At 41.3% G+C, this 19,154-nt stretch overlaps 1 protein-coding gene across 4 annotated transcripts in view; it reads right to left on the minus strand.

Moving 5' to 3' along the window:
* The window catches only part of ALG12 (ALG12 alpha-1,6-mannosyltransferase), a 124,801-nt gene that overhangs the window by 1,798 nt on the left and 103,849 nt on the right, over positions 1–19,154 (minus strand). For all 4 annotated transcript variants that reach the window (XM_034767297.1, XM_034767307.1, XM_034767286.1 and 1 more), the window contains exons 2-9: positions 11,401–11,606; positions 11,099–11,231; positions 9,985–10,158; positions 7,806–8,000; positions 6,531–6,634; positions 4,829–5,052; positions 3,207–3,376; positions 2,930–3,005 (exon numbers count right to left, since the gene is read on the minus strand). In XM_034767297.1, coding sequence (XP_034623188.1) covers positions 2,930–3,005; positions 3,207–3,376; positions 4,829–5,052; positions 6,531–6,634; positions 7,806–8,000; positions 9,985–10,158; positions 11,099–11,231; positions 11,401–11,562 — 1,238 coding nt within the window. In that variant the 5' untranslated portion in view covers positions 11,563–11,606. The remainder of the gene's footprint in view (positions 1–2,929; positions 3,006–3,206; positions 3,377–4,828; positions 5,053–6,530; positions 6,635–7,805; positions 8,001–9,984; positions 10,159–11,098; positions 11,232–11,400; positions 11,607–19,154) is intronic.

Here is a 19,154-nt window from a genome sequence, read left to right on the forward strand (position 1 = left end):
ATCTCTAAAGTTGCCAGTTGTGGATTAGCAAGAGGAAGGGCCTTAATTCCAGAATGAAAGTTTTCCAAAACTCTAACATTAAAACTCAGCTCTGATCAATCTGTCTAACTTATTTTTGACATGAAATAATCAGCCTCATCTTTGCTGAGGCTGAATCAAATTAATGAGCATTGAGCTGATGAGAAAAACTGACAGGAAATACATTTGTCCTCTAGCAAATGCTTGTCTCTCAGTATTCACCTCTGAGATGCAACTCTCAGTGATGGAGAAGTCAAGAGGGGCAAGGATAACAAAAGTTAATAGAAACAGAACCTTCATTCCAGCAAAATCTCATTAAGAACGCTAATTTCAAAGATGATGCCACAGCATGAAGCACATTCTGTAGAATCCCAAGAAGCCTGTAAATATACTGTGTAATGGTACATTAATGTATGCAAACTACATATTTATCATCTCTTCTAAGAAACCACCTTTTAGGGACAGGCAGTTTAAGGACTATCAGATCCAGCTACCATTTGAGATGGGACATCTGGTGGAGAGAACATGACATGGCCAACAGCCTTGCCAATTCCAATCCCATAGTCTCTCTCTGGACTAGTAAAAGAGCTATCATTATGATGCAAGCTTTCCTGAATATTATTTTAAAATGATACCTTATGCTCATACAGCACCTTTCATCCTGTTTCAAAGAATTCATGCTAATGGAGGAAAGGCAAACAAGATTATAGACCCATCCAGTGTTAGAATCTCCATAAAGTTTCTTTCAGTCTCTCTTTGAAGGCAGATAATGGAATTCCTGTATTTGTCTTGAGGCAAATAGAATATCTGGACATGCCACTTCAAAACACTGCTAGTTATACACTGCAGGTATCCTGATGAATCATCAGTCTGCTTAGCCACTCTATCCATAAATCTGATTATCCCTTTATGTCTACAGTCTGTGAAGACAGTAAATTATTTTCTACCCATCTGAAGGGCTCTTGCTTCCTCGTGCCAGTGGGAAGGTCTGGAGCTACCCTGATTCTTTGCATTATTGTGCTATGTGATGAGAACCTGGTGCCAGTGTGTATGGTGGTCAGCTGCTGTTTATCCCTGACCTCTCCTGTGTTGATCCTTATGATGAATCAGCCTTTCCTTGAGGCACCTTTCTGATGAGCAAAGTGAGGGACAAACTGCCCCTCCATATGAGGCTGCAACATCTGTCAGAGTGACAAAATGCTATTACTTTTTTTTCCCCATCACATTATGGCCTCACATTCTATGCTGCACCACCAATGGGAAGCAAAAACTGGTTAAAATTCATCAAAATTAGGCATCATATACAGAAAACGTAAAATAGTCCAGTCCAATAGTTCAGTAAAGTAGCTTGCTGAATAAACAAGAATTGGGGTACTCTAGTTACCATATCTGTCCTACCACATGGGGGGAACATTGTACAATTATTTCTGATAACTCATGATTTAGAGCTTCCTCCAGATCCCAACATGTGAAGAGCAGTCCAACATGAGAGTTGAACAGTTGTGAGGAAATGTCCCCTTTAACATATTCAGTATTGTCATTAGATTGAGAAAAAGTAGCAACAATAAGTGGTGCCAAACTGGCTAACTTCTGCACTCCTGTCAAAAGCTAATTGTTTTTTCCTTCTCATTTTCCCTTCTCCCTGACCAAAAATCATGAGTTCTCAGATCACCCTAAGAACTAAATTACAACTTTTTTTTTTTTTTAATATATATAATGCCTAGCACTATGGGGTTCTTGTACATAACATGGGCTCCTAGGCATTACAGTAACACAAATAACAATAAGTCTGATCCTGAAAATCATGACCTGGGCCACGTAGACCCCAGGCACAAGTAATTTGGGTATTATCTTAAATTCAGACCAAATTCTGCTCTTATTCTATCAATGGGAGTTTTTCTATTGCCTTGAATAGTTATAAGATCAAGTCCTTTGCACACCTTTTGCTGATATCTTTTGACTAAGCTTCCATTTTAAAATAAATGACCTAGACCATGATTGTGGAGATCACCTTGAGAATTGAAAGTGCACTGTAGTCTTTTTTAGCCTGCATGCTGAGAAACTGGAACACTGGTATCCGGAGATACTAACTTCCCCTATTCATCTTAATAGTGGGCCCCTTAAATGCCAAAACTGTTAACCACTTCGTTCCTGATGATCTGACCCAAATTACTCAGTAGATGTCCTCATCACTGTTGTGTTTACATATGCATCTGAAGAAGTGGGCTGTAGTCCACGAAAGCTTATGCTCTAATAAATTTGTTAGTCTCTAAGGTGCCACAAGTACTCCTGTTCTTCTTTTTGCGGATACAGACTAACACGGCTGCTACTCTGAAAACTGTTGTGTTTGATATTCTATATGATGGAAAGGATATTCCACATAACTAAGGCTGTATTTGAACATGCGAATACCGGAACATTTTGTTACATTTTTTCAATTTAAGATATTTGCCGCTGTCCTTAAAAATCAGGATAAATGGTTATTTACAGTCTATTGTCATCAGCTGAAAAGTGATGGATTACCACAACGTGTTTTGCAAGATCCAGTGAAGTAAAGAAGGATTTTGAGGGTTATCTAGGACACATTTTTATCCAGTCACCCCAAAGGTAGTTGAGTTTAATAAGCTAAGAGATTTTTTGATTTTCCCTCTTGTGTCTTTAAATTATCTCTGGTACTTAATAAATGGGCCAAGAAAAACAGAAAATAAAAAGCTTCACAGACGCTCCATGTTTGGTGGAGAATTCCTACAGACTTTACCAAAATTCCCTGAAGATTTGGATTGTCCCTGATTATGACTTAACACATACACTGTGTAAGAATCAGTGCCCATCAGGCTTGCCAGCATGCATGCACACAAGAAGGAAAAACAATGTTTACTGTCTTGACAAAAACCCCTTGCTCATGTCATACCTCCAATTCGAGTTGACTTCCAAAAATCGAGAAATTCCAGTCTGTGCAGCAGCCACATCAATGTGGACAGAGACATCTACAACAAAAACAATACTATTTCAAAATGCTTGTAACTACAGTAACCTCTAAGTGACTAATTAGCTAAATAACCATAAAGATGCATGTAAATATTCCAAAATAAACAATATCTAATGTATTTATGAGAAATGTACAGCAAAGAGTCCTCAAAACTGAAGTTAGATGAACACTGCTTAACATTCGAACCAACTTTACATACCTGCTGTTGAAGGCACCAACTCATGTAATTTCTGTATTGCAACTCCTCCAGGGTAGTTGAAATGTGAAACATATAATGATGTTCCTGAATAAGCAGCATTAATAAGGAGATGTGTCATAACCAACAGTGATCCTAGTTTATATAGCCAGGATTTTTTGTAGTTATGCAAACTGTGAAGGGGTAAAAAAAACCAGAATGAAAATTAGCTGTTGATCATGTCTTTACATTTTGTAAGTACTGTAGTTATTGGGGCAGAACATTTTAAAAATAAAAAGTTTCACTGTTGGACAAAAGCAAGAGTGAGGATGTCTGCAAGTTCTATTATATTAATGAAAAAATTATAACACTGCATTTCTTTCCCCCAATTCTAAAGGAATTATTTTTAATGACAAATTAATAGTTACAATTACAACAAATAATAAAATATTCAAAATATAACCCTTTAACACTTCTGAGTTTTTAACTTTTAGCTATAGAAATAAACATACAATTCTCCAAAGCACTTTGGAATTTCACTTTAATTTGTTTATCTAAACAACTAAATTCAGTTCTTTAAGATAAACACTATAGTTAAATGTTAGCACTAAGTAATCTCCTGAGTAAGGTAATGAACAGGACAGCTATACAGTGCTCCCTTTCTCTTGTGGGTGAAATTAACTGAATTATAACACTATGCTGGGGGTACAACTTGCTGCAGATATCTACTTATAACTTTCATTAATTGGAGTCACACGTTCATCAAGGAGATCAAAAACCTGTATTTATACAGCATATAAAATAAGATTTCTAATAAATCATTTTAATGATGGTCAGACAATAGCTATCCCATTTTATTTATAGTGTTGTAACAGTTCCGGCCTTAACTGATGACTTATTTAATAAATAATATTTTAACTATCTGGTTACAAGGCTAGGACTATGGGCCAAATTCTGGAACTGTAACAAAAGCTTTCCCAAACAGGTTCACATATGTATTGCAAAGAGAGTGCTAAACCAGTGGTTCTCAATCTTTTTTCATTTGCGGACCCCTGCAAATTTTCAAATGGAGGTGCAGACCGTATGGAAATTTTGAATGGAGGCACGGACATCTTTGGAGATCTACTGCCTGTTGAATTCTATCAGTTTTCAGTCCACGTCTTTTGCAGACCCCTTAAACATAGCCCGACAACAGGTTGAGAACCACTGTGCTAAACTACTTCCATTTTCTGGCTGGCAGCTAGCAATCCAAAGTCCAGCCCTGCCCCCCATCTTACTCCTGCTGGGTGCCCAAATAACATGTTCCTGGGGCACTGCTAGGTTAGAAGAAGGATGCTCATAAAAGAGTGGCCCATGCCCCATAGTCCAATCCTAGCGCACCCTACAGTGGCTCTTGCTAGGGAGAACCTTCAGAGCTTTGTGCTGAGCTAGTATAAGGCAGCCAACTTCCAACCTGTGCTGCCACTGCTGGCCACAACAATTCAGGTACAGAATCTGGCCCTATCACATGCCCTCCTTTGGCTAGCACATTACATTTAATCTCCCTTTCTCCTCTAAGTGACAAAAGAACTGACCAGCATCTTGTAAGCTACTACCAAGTTTTGAACTGAGAATAATCTTTTCAAGAAGCATTACTCTGAACTTACATTCGTGTGCAGCCTTTGGCAGCCACTATGTTGAAGATGGGGAAAGTGTATATGATAAACCGCAGCTCTTTATGTGGGAGAAAGGAATACAAAAAAATAAAACCCAGCGTTGGTAGAATTAATACCCGAGTCCTTTTGTCTGCTGCACCTAGAGGCACAAATATAATGCTGCACCCCAAAGCACGAGGCAGGGCTGAATAGAAATACCACAAGAAGGGAGAAGTCTTTAAGATGAAAAGGGAGTTAAGGATGTTATTGTTATCAGCAAATGTCTGGGTTAAAGTAACTTTATCCTTTCAGATATTCTGCCAAACTTTTGCAAGTATGCAATAAATTTATTTAGTTTACAGCTATTACATTGTTCCAAATTATTTCAAAGTAATTTGAAAACATCTTTTTTCTTTTTTTTTTAAATGCTCCTGGACTTTATAGCTTCCCTTCTCCCCCACCCTTTGTACTCAGCTGCCCTTGCAATTGCAGTCAGTGACCCACTGGTCTTCTCCCACTCTCTTTCTATTGCAAACGCTGTGCTGGGAATGTTAAACAGTTAGACAATGAGAAGTAGGTAGCAAGTCAAACTGTTGCTGGAAAAGGAGCTGGATTCAAGGGGACAGACAGATAAAATGCACTCCCATGAAAAGCCCTCTTCTCTTTTCAAGGTTAGAGGCAATGAGGTAAGAGAGGAGGAGTCAAGGAGTGATTTTCAAATCAGGCCCTTAGCAGTAAATACAAAAAGGAAAGGGCAAATTGTAGAGATTTTGTAAAGGAATAACTGCCTGGGGTAGTGGTGAGTTAATATGACACCAAGGCCTGGTCCACACTAACCCCCCATTTCGAACTAAGGTACGCAAATTCAGCTACGTTAATAATGTAGCTGAATTCGAAGTACCTTAGTTCGAACTTACAGCGGGTCCAGACGCGGCAGGCAGGCTCCCCCGTTGATGCCGCGTACTCCTCTCGCCGAGCTGGAGTACCGGCGTCAATGGCGAGCACTTCTGGGATCGATCTGGGATCGATTTATCGTGTCTAGACAAGACGCGATAAATTGATCCCAGAAGATCGATTGCTTACCGCCAGACCCGGAGGTAAGTGTAGACCTATCAGAAGGCCGTGACTACATAGGAAAAGTTGTACCCTTAAAATATATATGTATCAGGGTTGTTCCACTGGTGCTACCAGCAGCAGAAGCTACACCATAGACAGGATTCAGATGTTTTTGCAACTGGATCACCTAACCCTACTTTTAGTCGCTGCCTGTATTACAGCTGCAACCGCTGTGGCCATCACTGCACTGGCGGGGAATGACGGGTTCTGTTTTTGCCAGTGTAGATGCAGCCCAAGGCCTAGGTGACAGAGAGGACAGTGGAATTCACAACCAAGAGGGAGAGAAGAGGGAAAAATAAGGCAGTGAAGAGATTCAAGGACAATGCAGGAGTGCACAAAGAGATTGATCCTGTGCCCATGGAAGTCAATGGAAAAGCTTTCTTTGACTTTAATGGGGCAGGAGCAGGCACCAAGAGGAGGACAGGAGAGAGGTAGGTCTTGGAATTGGACCCCACAAGGTAAATTTCAACTGAATTCTGTCATTGATGCCAAACATTTCAATCATTCACAGCGGAGTCCCATGAATAAATCAATACAAATATTTAGTTTAGCTGACATAAGGCCATGTCTTTATTTTCTATATATACTTAAAGGATACTCCCCAGTTTGAACTTTTATTTAAAACTATATTATACCAAAGCACTTTCCCCTCTGGCCATAGAAGCTGCCTCCAAAACACAGAGTCCACAGCAACTGTTAGTCCTAGAAGAAGAAAAAAATATCTTAGACTGAAGAGCTCATCCAAGCTGAACATTTGCCTAAGAGATGAACATAGACTGGGACACCCTATAAGCCTGATCTAATGCCAATCAAAACCACTGGGAGCCAGGTCAGACTCTGAGTCTTGTGCTGACATAGAAATGTGACAGGTGGTTGCACAGTTTGCATTTCATTGTAGAAATCACAGGCACAATTAGAGAGAGACTCATACTGTGTTCTTCCTCTATGTCCAGTGTGAACAACAGTCTGGTCTGTGGGTCAGGAAGGATGTGGAGCAGGGAGTGGCTTCTCTCTGTAGCATCCTCCATCTCACAGTGCCATTAGGTAATGCAGAGTAAGTGAATGCTGATGTGCTCAGAATTATCTTACGCTGCTTCTCCTCTCCATGCTGCAACACCCTCCCCGCTGCCCCTAAAATGGCAGTGTATTGATGCAACCAACATCAGGCAGACTCTGAGAGCATGCTTTTTAAGAGAGCCATGTTGCCATGAGGAGGCTCAATAATCTACATACATATGCTCCAGCCCTCCACAGATGGCTTGAGACCCAGGCGATTTCACAGTCTTTCAGCAGTGACCAACACCTAATCTATTCAAATTAAAGAAATGAAATAATAAAGGATGGGAACATACCATGTACCAGGCAACTCAACTATCCCTAGAACCTGATTTGTGTAAGCCTCCCTCCTTCCGTCTTCCTCAATATCATATTGTATCACATCACATTACATCTCATTCCCGGTCTGAGCTTGTTACGGGTGGTAGATTTCAGGTCATTTGATGGTAATGATGGCCAACACCCCTGACCGTTGTGAGTGGGAAACTCCATCTCACCTTACCATAACAGCGCACTCTAGGAAACTTTGCAAGTTGAAACGTGCAGCATTTTCTGGCCACTACATTAGTTCCTTTTGTTTAGGAGACAATATGGTCCTAAGATTTTTGCTACATATCATGCATTTCTCCCAGAGTAAAATTTCACCAGTTTAATGAATACATTAGCTTTCTTGTGGTGAAAATAGAGGGAATTTATTCTTAACTTTCACTTTCTATTATGTAAGTTTTACTGCATGCATATTTTTAAATAAAAGAAGACCTTAGAAAAAAGAGGAAATATTAGATACTAAATTAAATGAAAAAAAATTAGCACTTACCCAACCAAACAACGCCAGCAGCAACAGCATGGGAAAGCATCTTTAAAATGGAGATTCTTTTACTTAGTAATGTCACCAGAAGCAAGAGGCCTAAGAAGATACAGAGCTCTGATCTAAAAACAATAATTGCCAGTGCTGAGAACCAAATAAATGGTCCGTGCTTTTGCTGTATCCAAGATGTAAGTGCTAAGAGAACTGTAAAAAGATATAAAAACACTATATTAACCACTGGACATCTTTAAGGTTTTTTTAATTCAAGTATTTCCTCCCATTTTGGGTCCTATTCAGTATTCCTACTGCAGCAAAGCTTTCACTGAAGCCAGAGAAAGGTATTCAGAATGGGGCCCTTTGTAAAGTACTCTAGTTTGATGCACTAGCTAACTAGGAACCGATGTATCACAAAGGAAGGAGTCTGGAATCCCTCCCCAGAGAGTATATTTAACGAGTGACATGAACAACTCTACTCATGATAGGGTACTGAAAGCTTTTCTGAATCTAAGTGGTATGGTAATTACTATTATAATTTATTCAGTGACAGCTAGTGTGCTTGTTATTCTCATGACCTATGCATATCTTGCATTAATGCTAATGGCACTCAAATCCAAGCATCAAGAAGAAAATGCACCCTGCGTCTCCTAAGAACAAGGAAATATGAATACATTTGGGTGGCTAGTTGCACATGTGTCACATCTCTATACACTATGGGTTCTCTACTTTTTTCATAGTGCAGGCCACATCCTAACACAGATCATTTTGTGGACCAGTCATGATCACAGCTCAGTGGTTTGAGCACTGGCCTGCTAAACCCAGGGTTGTGAGTTCAATCCTTGAGGGGGCCACTTGGGGATCTGGGACAAAATCAGTACTTGGTCCTGCTAGTGAAGGCAGGGGACTGGACTTGATGACCTTTCAAGGTCCCTTCCAGTTCTAGGATTTAAATAAATTAATGGAGATATCCTATGTGGAAATTACAGCAATTGCTTATATGAAAGACTAATAGTAGAAAAGTATTTTAGGAGTCTCAGCACCTTGTACAGTGCTTTGAAAAGGTTATTGCTGTACAGTAGTCACCTGATGATTCAATGTGTTTTTATTCTGTTCTATACAGGTTCTTATACTGCCCTCATCTGAGCACCTTCCAGTAGTGCATTAAGTGACACGACTAATATCTGCCACATGTGTCTGGTTGTTTCTCCCATCCTCTCTCCAGGGGGAGAACTGGGTGTGCAGTGGAATCTTCTGGTTTGGGGGATTTTTTATTTTTCAAATGCATTTAGATCAAGTCAAAGAAGAGCATATTGCACTTGGGGAGGGAAGTGGTGAGGTTTCTGATGGTCCTTATTTCAGAGGAGAGTTCATTGCATAGTCTTGGACTGGCCCCTGAGGTAGCTGTCTCCTGCACAGACTAGCTTTACCTTTACTACAGATTATTAAACTGCAAGAATGTCCAGAGGCTGTGCAATGGCCGCATGTTTTATAAATAAAATAAATGTAGTCAAATCTCTACTTAATCAAAGTCACTTGGTAAACTCCCTATATATTCAACTTAAATACAACTTGGTTTAACAAATTATTTTAACACATATGCTATAAAACATACAACCACAGTTCTCCAGATTCCTTGCCACACAGTCCAGCCATCAAGCATATATACATTAACTTGGTCTGACTGCATTAATTTGTCCATATGCCAGGAGCCACCCTGTGGCTCTTCAGAAGTTAATATGCGGCTCCTTGTATAGGCACCAACTCCGGGACTGGCGCTACAGGCGCCAACTTTCCAGTGTGCCAGGGGGGGCTTTCTGCTCAATCCCTGGCTCTGCTCTGCCCCCTCTCCATCCTTTCCCACCACCTCCTCTGAGCCTGCTGAGCCCTCGCTCCTCCTCCTTCGCCCCCTCCCCCCAGAGCCTCCTGCACACCATGAAACAGCTGATCGGGAGGTGCGGGGAGGGACGGGGAGGCGCAGATTGGCGGGGCTGCTGGTGGGCAGGAGGCGCTGGGTGCAGGAGGAGCTGATGGGGGGCTGCTGATGTATTACTGTGGCTCTTTGGCAATGTACATTGGTAAATTCTGGCTCCTTCTCAGGCTCAGGTTGGCCACCCCTGCCATATGCATTCACTATCAATAATAATAGAAATAATTTCAAAATATAAATGACATCCTCAAAATAAATGCTTACCAACAGGAAGTGCGAACATATTGGGAAGTGTTCGAGTGCAATAAAACATTAGATGAAACTGCGTAACAGTTATTAGACAGAAGATCGTTGATACAGTTGATCCAAACTGCTTTCTAACTTCTTTCTTTAATTTCCATAGTGCATAAATCACACTAAGCCCCAGACTTCCTCGGACTTTTGTGAGGAAAAAAAAAGTATAGATAAGAAAGCAATGTCAGGTTGCTTATTGATGGAGGCAACAACAAAGAGGAATGTTAAGAAATATTAAATTACTATTGCACAAATACAAAGAATATTTTAAGTAGTACAATATTTAAAAGATAGGGTAAGGAGTGTATAAAGAAACAGGCAAATTATGTTACAATACAATATTTTAGATCAGACTTAAAAGAAAAAAGTATCCAAGGTAGTGTTTCCAATGCAATCCATCCTTGTTTGATTGAGACTCAATATCGAAGGGGTTGAGTTCTGTGAATGATGTTATGTGGGGTGGTGTAGCAGGGTGGTCTGCCCCTTTAAGGGCCTGCGGAGCCAGGGAGCAGCAAGCCCTGGTCAAAGGAGAAGCCCAGAAGACAGGTGCTAGGAGAGACCAAATCCAGCTAAGCAGCAGCCAATGATTGGCGCTGATTCCTAGCAGGAAGATATAAGTGAGGACCCAGCTCATTCAGAGAAGGAGGACCAAGAGAGACAAACACTTCCCTGGTCCCCAGCCCCCAGGGTATGGGTGGGTGTGGCTGACTGTCTAGCAGGTAGACAGACCCACCAGACTACCGGTAGATGCTGGTATGTCTAAATAAAACACAATATATGCAGAAAATCTTGGAAGTGAATTCTGAATTTCCTTCCCCCATTCCCTCAGTTTTCTGTTAGAACTCTGTTACTTTAGTATAACTTTATTTGTGTTGTTTACCTGGTCCAAAAAGGATGGTGGAACCTTTACATTAGCATTAAGTTAAACAACTCTAGTCTTGCAAGTTCACTTATAAAATAAATATACTACCATATTCTCTAGCATTGATCAAAAACACTATATCTTACAACAGTGTTACAGACCAGTACTGCAGAATACAGCACTGTACAAGATCTCCTTTCAGACCTGATTTAAGGTTCATACCTATCAGTTGGGAGTAAAACTTGGACATTTGCAACCTTGACAGCACGAATATAGCTGGGCTGGAAAGCGCAGCAATAAAGACTGGTCCAAGAAACGTTCTTGGGACAACTCCAGGAAATTCATGATGGTCGTACTGCAAAGAAAAGAAAGGCTCAGTAAGACAGGCAAGCTAGAAATAACATCTAAGAACAGATGATTGTAGCAGAACTAGATAAATAATTTTCTTATGCTTCATGTTGCATTTGTGCTGGTCAAGAAAGAGAGAGATGGTTATCTTGAATAGACCATAAATTCCTATTCACCTTCTCCAAGTCCAGTCTGTGGTACACAATGTCATGGATGGCTTGGAGGTTGAAACTCTCCTCCACTTTTGTAAATGGACAGACAGTTAAATGTGCAAAGGCCACAGCAATGATCAGCAACAGCAGGAGTGACTGTCCCCTTGTGCTCCTCTTCTCAGCCATGCTGGATGTGAAATCCACATATAGTCTGTTATCAGAGATCAAAGCTGACAAGGGGAAAAATGAAATCATATTAACATCATGACAATGTGCCTACAAGGGGAAAGGAGAGACTAATGCATTTTATTAAAATATAAAGGGAAAGCCAATGATACTGTACATGTAGCCTATTGCATGACTAACAGATCAAATAATCAATCAGGTTTTCATATATACTAACAAAGTGGAGTATCTTGCCAAGAGTATACTCAGCCAGTGTTCCATGATTTGCATTGACTGCCTGAAGTTTAAGGTTTTGGCTTTGATCTATAAAGCCTTAATGTCTTATGCTCTACCGTAAGAGACAACTTTTCTCCACATAGCATACTGCCACCACAAGCATAAAAGAGAAGGAGCTGGAGGCACAGTGTTTTCTGTGCGGGTCCCATATCTTTGTAATTTGCCCCTCCCTGTGGTGTGAAATAGCCTGACTTTAATGATTGCATGCAGTGTTGTTGTAGCCATGTTGGTCCTAGGATATTAGAGAGACAAGGTAAGTTAGGTTATATCTTTTATTGGACCAACTTCTGTTGGTGACAGAGACAAGCTCATTTCTGAGGAAGTTTCCGGAAAAACAGTTCAGATGTTTACAAGAACAAAATTAGGGCAAAACAATATATTTTCCCCATGTTTAAAAAATTCTTACAACTGAAGCTCATCCTGGTGCCAGGAATGTGCCTTTTGCTGTTCCCATGAAAATCCACTCAAATTTGCCCAAGTTATACAGCTCTGGAAATCATAATTCACCCATGCTCAGTTGGGGGATGTTAGAGCGTGGTAGTTAAATTCTCTGCAGATTCTGTCTGCAGACATCATGTCCCGCTCCAACCCCCCGACCCCTGCCCCCACCTCCTACGTCAGGGATCAGCAACCTTTGGCAGCAGGCCGGGCCGGTTTGTTTACCTGCCGCGTCCACAGGTTTGGCCGATCGCGGCTCCCACTGGCCGCGGTTTGCCGCTCCAGGCCAATGGGGGAAGCGGGAAGCGACGCAGACTGAGGGATGTGCTGGCTGCCGCTTCCCACCACCTCCATTGGCCTGGAGTGGCGAACCACGGCCAGTGGGAGCCGTAATCGGCCGAAACTGCGGACGTGGCAGGTAAACAAACCGGCCCAGCCCACCAGGGTGCTTACCCTGGCGAGCTGCGTGCCAAAGATTGCCGATCCCTGTCCTACGTGCTGACTAGGCGACACATGTTCCATCCCCACAGAGCAACTGAGGAATAGTGGCGTAGTGGAACTGGAATGCACCAGCATGGTGTTCTGGCTCTGCTACACCACTGTGCACCATCCCTTACAGAGTGGGGGCAGAGTTAGAGCAGCATGAGGCGTAAAGGATCAGGCTGGTGAGGAGACACTGTAGTTTAGGACTACACCATTGCTGATGACACTCAGAATGCGAGTGCTGAGCAGAACTTGCTTTGTAATTGCTCCTCCTGACTGCCATGGGCCACTGTGGTGCCATACAGTGGAACTGTGGGCAAGGAGTCCCTCTCTAATGTGCTCTCAATGCCCCCTGATAGCACCCAGGAGTATAGAGGAGAGGGAAGTAACTTAACTGGAATGTAGAAGGGAGAAGAACAGAGAGGGGAGACCAACACACCAGCCAAAAGGAAGACTGGGACAGGGACCAGACAGAACGAGGGGCAGAAATAGAAGGGATCAGAGGTATAATGGTCTGTAACTACTAGAACATGTACACTTGGGAACCTGGAATTGACCCCAGGATTCCTGAGTCTGACCATTCCTCTGCTGTCAACAAATACCTGTGAAACCCACTGGCAAAGTGTGTGTCTCAGCTCCCTCTACTGTTTGGACCATAGAGAGAATGACAACCTATTACCAATTATTGTGTTACCCCAGAGGTCTGTACTGTAAAACTAAAGGTTCCAATGCTGTTGAGGATACATCCAGAAGTCAGTTTGGTTTTACACAAAATAATTTTTTCCTCATTTTTCTTGGTTTGTAATTTTTGCCACTGCCACATATTAGCAACAATGCCATTCCGAAGCCCGGATAAAAGAGGAGGGTTCTGCAGTTAGGTTTGCTACCCATTCAGGTAAAACCGTAATGCAACTGAAACAGTTCAGTCAAACCGAAATTTGAGAATGGTAGGTAAAGATGGAGGTCAAAATCCAAGTATGACAGTTATCAGCGAAAGCCAAAAGAAAGCTTGGAATGTATATACTTTGTATAGTACAGGAAAGCTGGCACCAAGTTACACAAGAAATGAAGATGTACCATCTGAACAATGAGACAAGATGGGCAGGGAGTGGAAAGATGATGGCTGGGGCTACAATCTTATACTCAGGAAGATGAATGCATAAAGAGGTGTAAGAATTATGCTGGATAACATCACATTGAAGACCCTCTGTCTTGGGAGCCAGTGAATTAACAGATTAACAACAGCTAGACTATAAATAAGACATATCAAATGTACAATAACCCAAGTATGCACCAACAAACACAGCAGGTGGCAGTGAAAAGGACACATTCTATGAGCAGGTGTGTGGTGGGGTGTATAGACCCCACACTGATGAGGAAGGCATCAGAGAGACCCTATGTGCAGGGCTAACCCCTCCCCCTGCCAATCCTGAATGGTAAGGAGGAGGCCATTAAAAAGGAGGAAACTGCAAGCAGCTGTGGGGCAAGATCATCTTGAGCAGGAAACAGCTGGAGCAACGCCTGAAGCCACAAGGGGAACTCCCATCCAGGAGATATCTACTCCCTAGTCTAGGAGGAGTACTGTGAACTCCCAGGGTAAGCCTGACAGAGTGACCTTGATTTCAGTAGCCCAGCCAGAATGACTTGTCAAAAACTGCTAAGCAGACTATCCTGAAGTAAGACGGTATTATCTGCCTTTTTCCCTTTGAGTTGGGTCTGTGAAGAAGATATTTCGGATGTACTTCTGAGACATTTAATTTTCCTTTTGATCCCCCATCAGAAGAAATTTAAGAAGGCCCACAAAGGGCGGGGTCCCTCTTTGCAAGGATTAGGAACCTGGAACCTGTGTATAAGCCACCCAGCATAGATAACTGGGCATCGCCAGGGTCTTCCACCATCTGCAAGCTGCACCAAGTATCGGATGATATGCCTATTCATGACATCAAGCTAATGATAGGCAACTTCAATGCACAAATCGGCAACACCTATACTGGATGGGAAGGAGTAATGGGCACAGCAGCAGCAGGCTTCCAAACTGATAATGGTGAATGACTCTTGAATCTCTGTGGCACAAACACCCTAAAAATCTCTTCCAGAACAAGAGGATTCAAAAGCTCACAGAGGTCACTAGAGAATGCAACTATCAACCAGACAGACCATGTGTATATATCTAAGAGATGGGCATCTTCCAGGAGGGATGTCAGAGTCAGCAGAGAAGCAGATGTTGGCTCAGATCATTATCTTTGAATGGCCACATTACAACTTAGACACTAAACCCACAAAGATGGAAACAAGAATGTTATAGCAATAAAGAAGTTCAAGAACAACAACAAAAAAAACACAGATCAATTTCCAGATTGCACTTAACTATTCTACTGTTTTACAGGACCAGATTGATGAAAGTCTGGAAGACAGATGCCAAACTGGAAGAAGATGGTAGTTGAGACAGCAGAGGAAGTAGCAGGCCACCGAAGGGGGCTGAAGAAAGATGCATGGATTATATCTGGAACATGGGAAGCAACTGATGATCTGAAAGCTCTGAAGACCAAAAAGGAACAGTGTAAGACACAGGCAGAACTCTTAGAGGTGGATGCAAGATACAGAGAAAAGGACAAAAAAAAGACAGCTGCAGACAAGATAGAATTGCCTGGGTTCAGCAGAAGACTATAAGGCAGCAGTAGCAGCATAGAGGGGAGATTTAAAGCAGCTCTATAGAATAGTGAAAGACATCTCAAGAAGAACCAGTCACAGCTCTGAAAGATGGGAGATAAGCTAAACCAAGAATACCCGAGGGAGGAAAGAGAGAGCAAGGAAGGCCAAGGAAGAACTGGCAGAAGACAGTGACAGAGGATACTGAATTTGCTGGCATCACTTGAGAGAGATCTACCACAGCTAGTGAATGACTGTAATGAATGGAGGAACTGGACAGCCCAGTGTGTCATAGGAACAGGAGGAACTAAGGTAAGGTTTGTTTAAAACTTAAGAAATTAACATACTTTTACCATAGTTGTGTCAAAAGTTGCAAAGCACTTAAAAGTTAGGAAATGCCAGTATTAAAATTATTGATTACTTGATTATCACTTCAAAAGTTTTTTCTCTTACTTAATTGGCCTCTCAGAGTTGGTAAGACAACTCCCACCTTTTCATGCTCTCTGTATGTGTATATGTATCTCCTCAATATATGTTCCATTCTATGCATCCAAAAAAGTGGGCTGTAGCCCACAAAAGCTTATGCTTAAATAAATTTGTTAGTCTCTAAGGTGCCACAAGTACTCCTGTTCTTTTTGCGGATACAGACTAACACGGCTGCTACTCTGAAACCTAGTATTAAAATTGCTTATGGATCCTAAATTTGCCCCCCTGATGCATGTGCATTATGATACAGCCTTTAATTACTGATCATACTCTACTTTTCCACAGAACACCAAGAATAATTAGGAACACACAATTAGTGACTACCTTTGAAAAGTTTGGTTTAAGTGACCTGCCTGGCATCACATAGGAGCTCTCTGGCAGAGACAGGAACAGAATCCAATTATCCAGGGTCCCATTCAACTGCCTTAACCATGAGACCATCCTTTCTCTTCCTGCAGTCCCCTGCCTCATTCACTACTCACCTTCCAACTTTTGCAGCAAATGAGTCAGTGGTCCTACAGACCTTCATTCACTACATAACCTTGATTTCTACCCAAAACATTGTTCACAATGCACTGGATGGGAACAGAGGTCCCGTAGAAAAAACAATAAGTGATCATGTAATTAAAGACTACATACCCATCAATGAGCTGAGTTAGTATTGCCTGTACAATCAACTTTAGAGTGCTTGGTTTTGCAACGTTAACATTTTAACAAAGAGGTTTTCTTTTCTTTTTTATTTAACTCTAAGTGCATTCAGAATTAGGATGCTGCAAGGAAGGTACATCCCTTTGGGATCTGCCACAATAAGGATCATTTTCTTTACTTGAGCTGTATCAGGTGTTTTGACAATGTGTTTTGAAGGTGCCCTTAAAAGTATTTTTAAACTCAGAAGGCCTATACCAAGCTTTTTCTTTTTTTATTTTTTTTTCCCAGGGAGGGGGTGGTTTCATTACAAAGTGAGGTGATGTAGTGCACATCATACTAGTCTTTCTAGGTTTTAACATCTCTTGAGTTCAGGGAAATCAAAGAAGCCTGTAATTGTGGACTGCAAATCTGAGAAGAAAACTTTTAAGATTTCTTCAGACAATGGGGATAACCAGGTTATCAAAATATTAGGTCTCTTGATTAATCACAGTTAACTGATACAATTAACTCAAAAAATTGTGATTAAAAAAATTAATCACAATTAATCACACTGTTAAACAATGGAATACCAAATAAAATTTATTAAATATTTTTGGATGGTTTTTCGACATTTTCAAATATATTGATTTCTATTACAACACAGAATACAAAGTTACAGTTCTCACTTCATATTGTTGATTACAAATATCTGCACTGTAAAAATGATCAACAAAATAAATAGTATTTTTCAATTCACCTCATACAAGTACCATACTGCAATCTCTTTATCGTGAAAGTGTAACTTACAATGTAGGGATTTTTTAGTTATGTTACTGCACTCAAAAACAAAACAATGTAAAACTTTAGAGCCTACAAGTCCACTCAGTCCAACTTCTTGTTCAGCTAATCACCAAGACAAACAAGCTTGTTTACATTTACGGGAGATACCGTTGCCGACTTCTTATTTACAATGTCACCAGAAAGTGAGAACAGGCGTTCGCATGGCACTTTTATAGTCAGCACTGCAAGGTCTTTACGTGCCAGCTATGCTAAACATTCATAAGCCCCTTCATGCTTCTGCCACCATTCCAGAGGACATGCTTCCATGCTGATGATGCTCATTAAAAAAAAAGTGTTAATTATATTTGTGACTGAACTCTTTGGGGGAAAATTGTTTGTCTCCTGTTCTGTTTTACCCACATTCTGCCACATATTTCATGTTATAGCAGTCTCAGATGATGATCCAGCACATGTGCTTTTTAAGAACACTTTCACAGAATATTTGACAAAACGCAAAGAAAGTACCAATGTGAGATTTCTAAAAATAGCTACAGCACTCAACCCACTTTAAGAATCTGAAGTGTCATCCAAAATCTGAGAGAGATGAGGTGTTGTCAAGGCTGCTTCCCCACTTTGAACTTTAGGGTACAAATGTGGGGGCCTGCATGAAAACTAAGCTTAACTACCAGCTTAGATCTGGTCCGCTGCCACCACTCCCAAAATGCTAATTCCTTTCCCTGGGTAGCCTTGAGAGACTCTTCACCAATTCCCTGTTGAATACAGATCCAAACCCCTTGGATCTTAAAACAAGGAGAAATTAACCATCCCCCCTCCTTTCTCCCACCAACTCCTGGTGCATCAAGATCCAACCCCCCTTGAATCTAAAAACAAGGAAAAATCAATCCGGTTCTTAAAAAGAAGGCTTTTAATTAAAGAAAAAGGTAAAAATCATCTCTGTAAAATCAGGATGGAAAATAACTTTACAGGGTAATCAAACTTAAAGAGCCCAGAGGAATCCCCTCTAGCCTTAGGTTCAAAGTTACAGCAAACAGATAAACACTCTAGCAAAAGGGTACATTTACAAGTTGAGAAAACAAAGATAAAAACTCACAAGTTTGAAATATGAGAGACTTGTTCAGAAAGGTTTGGAGAGCCTGGATTGATGTCTGGTCCCTTTCAGTCCCAAGAGCGAACAACCCCCAAAACAAAGAGCACAAACAAAAGCCTTCCCCCCCAACAAGATTTGAAAGTATCTTGTCCCCTTATTGGTCCTTTGGGTCAGATGTCAGCCAGGTTACCTGAGCTTCTTAACCCTTTACAGGTAAAAGGATTTTGGAGTCTCTGGCCAGGAGGGATTTTATAGTATTGTACACAGGAGGGCTGTTACCCTTCCCTTTATAGTTATGACAGGTGTGGAGCATGCTTTCGAAAGTCTAAAAAGAGCAACATTCCGATAAGGAAACTACCGAACCTGAACCACCAAAAAAGAAAACCAACTTTCTATTGGTGGCATCTGACTAGGATGATAAAAATGAATGTGCGTTGATCCGCTCTGCTTTGGATCGTTATCGAGCAGAACCCGTTATCAGCATGGACACATGTCCCCTGGAATGGTGGTTGAAGCATGAAGGGACATATGAATCTTCAGCACAGCTGACATGTAAACATCTTGCGATGCAGGCTACAACAGTGCCATGCAAATACCTGTTCTCACTTTCAGGTGACATTGTAAACAAGAAGCAGGCAGCATTATCTCCTGAAAATTGTAACCAAACTTGTTTGTCTGAGCAATTGGCTGAACAAGAAGTAGAACTGAGTGGATTTACAGGCACTAAAGTTTTACATTGTTTTGT

Source organism: Trachemys scripta, chromosome 1 (genome assembly GCF_013100865.1).
Source record: "Trachemys scripta elegans isolate TJP31775 chromosome 1, CAS_Tse_1.0, whole genome shotgun sequence".
NCBI classification, from domain to species: Eukaryota; Metazoa; Chordata; order Testudines; family Emydidae; genus Trachemys; species Trachemys scripta.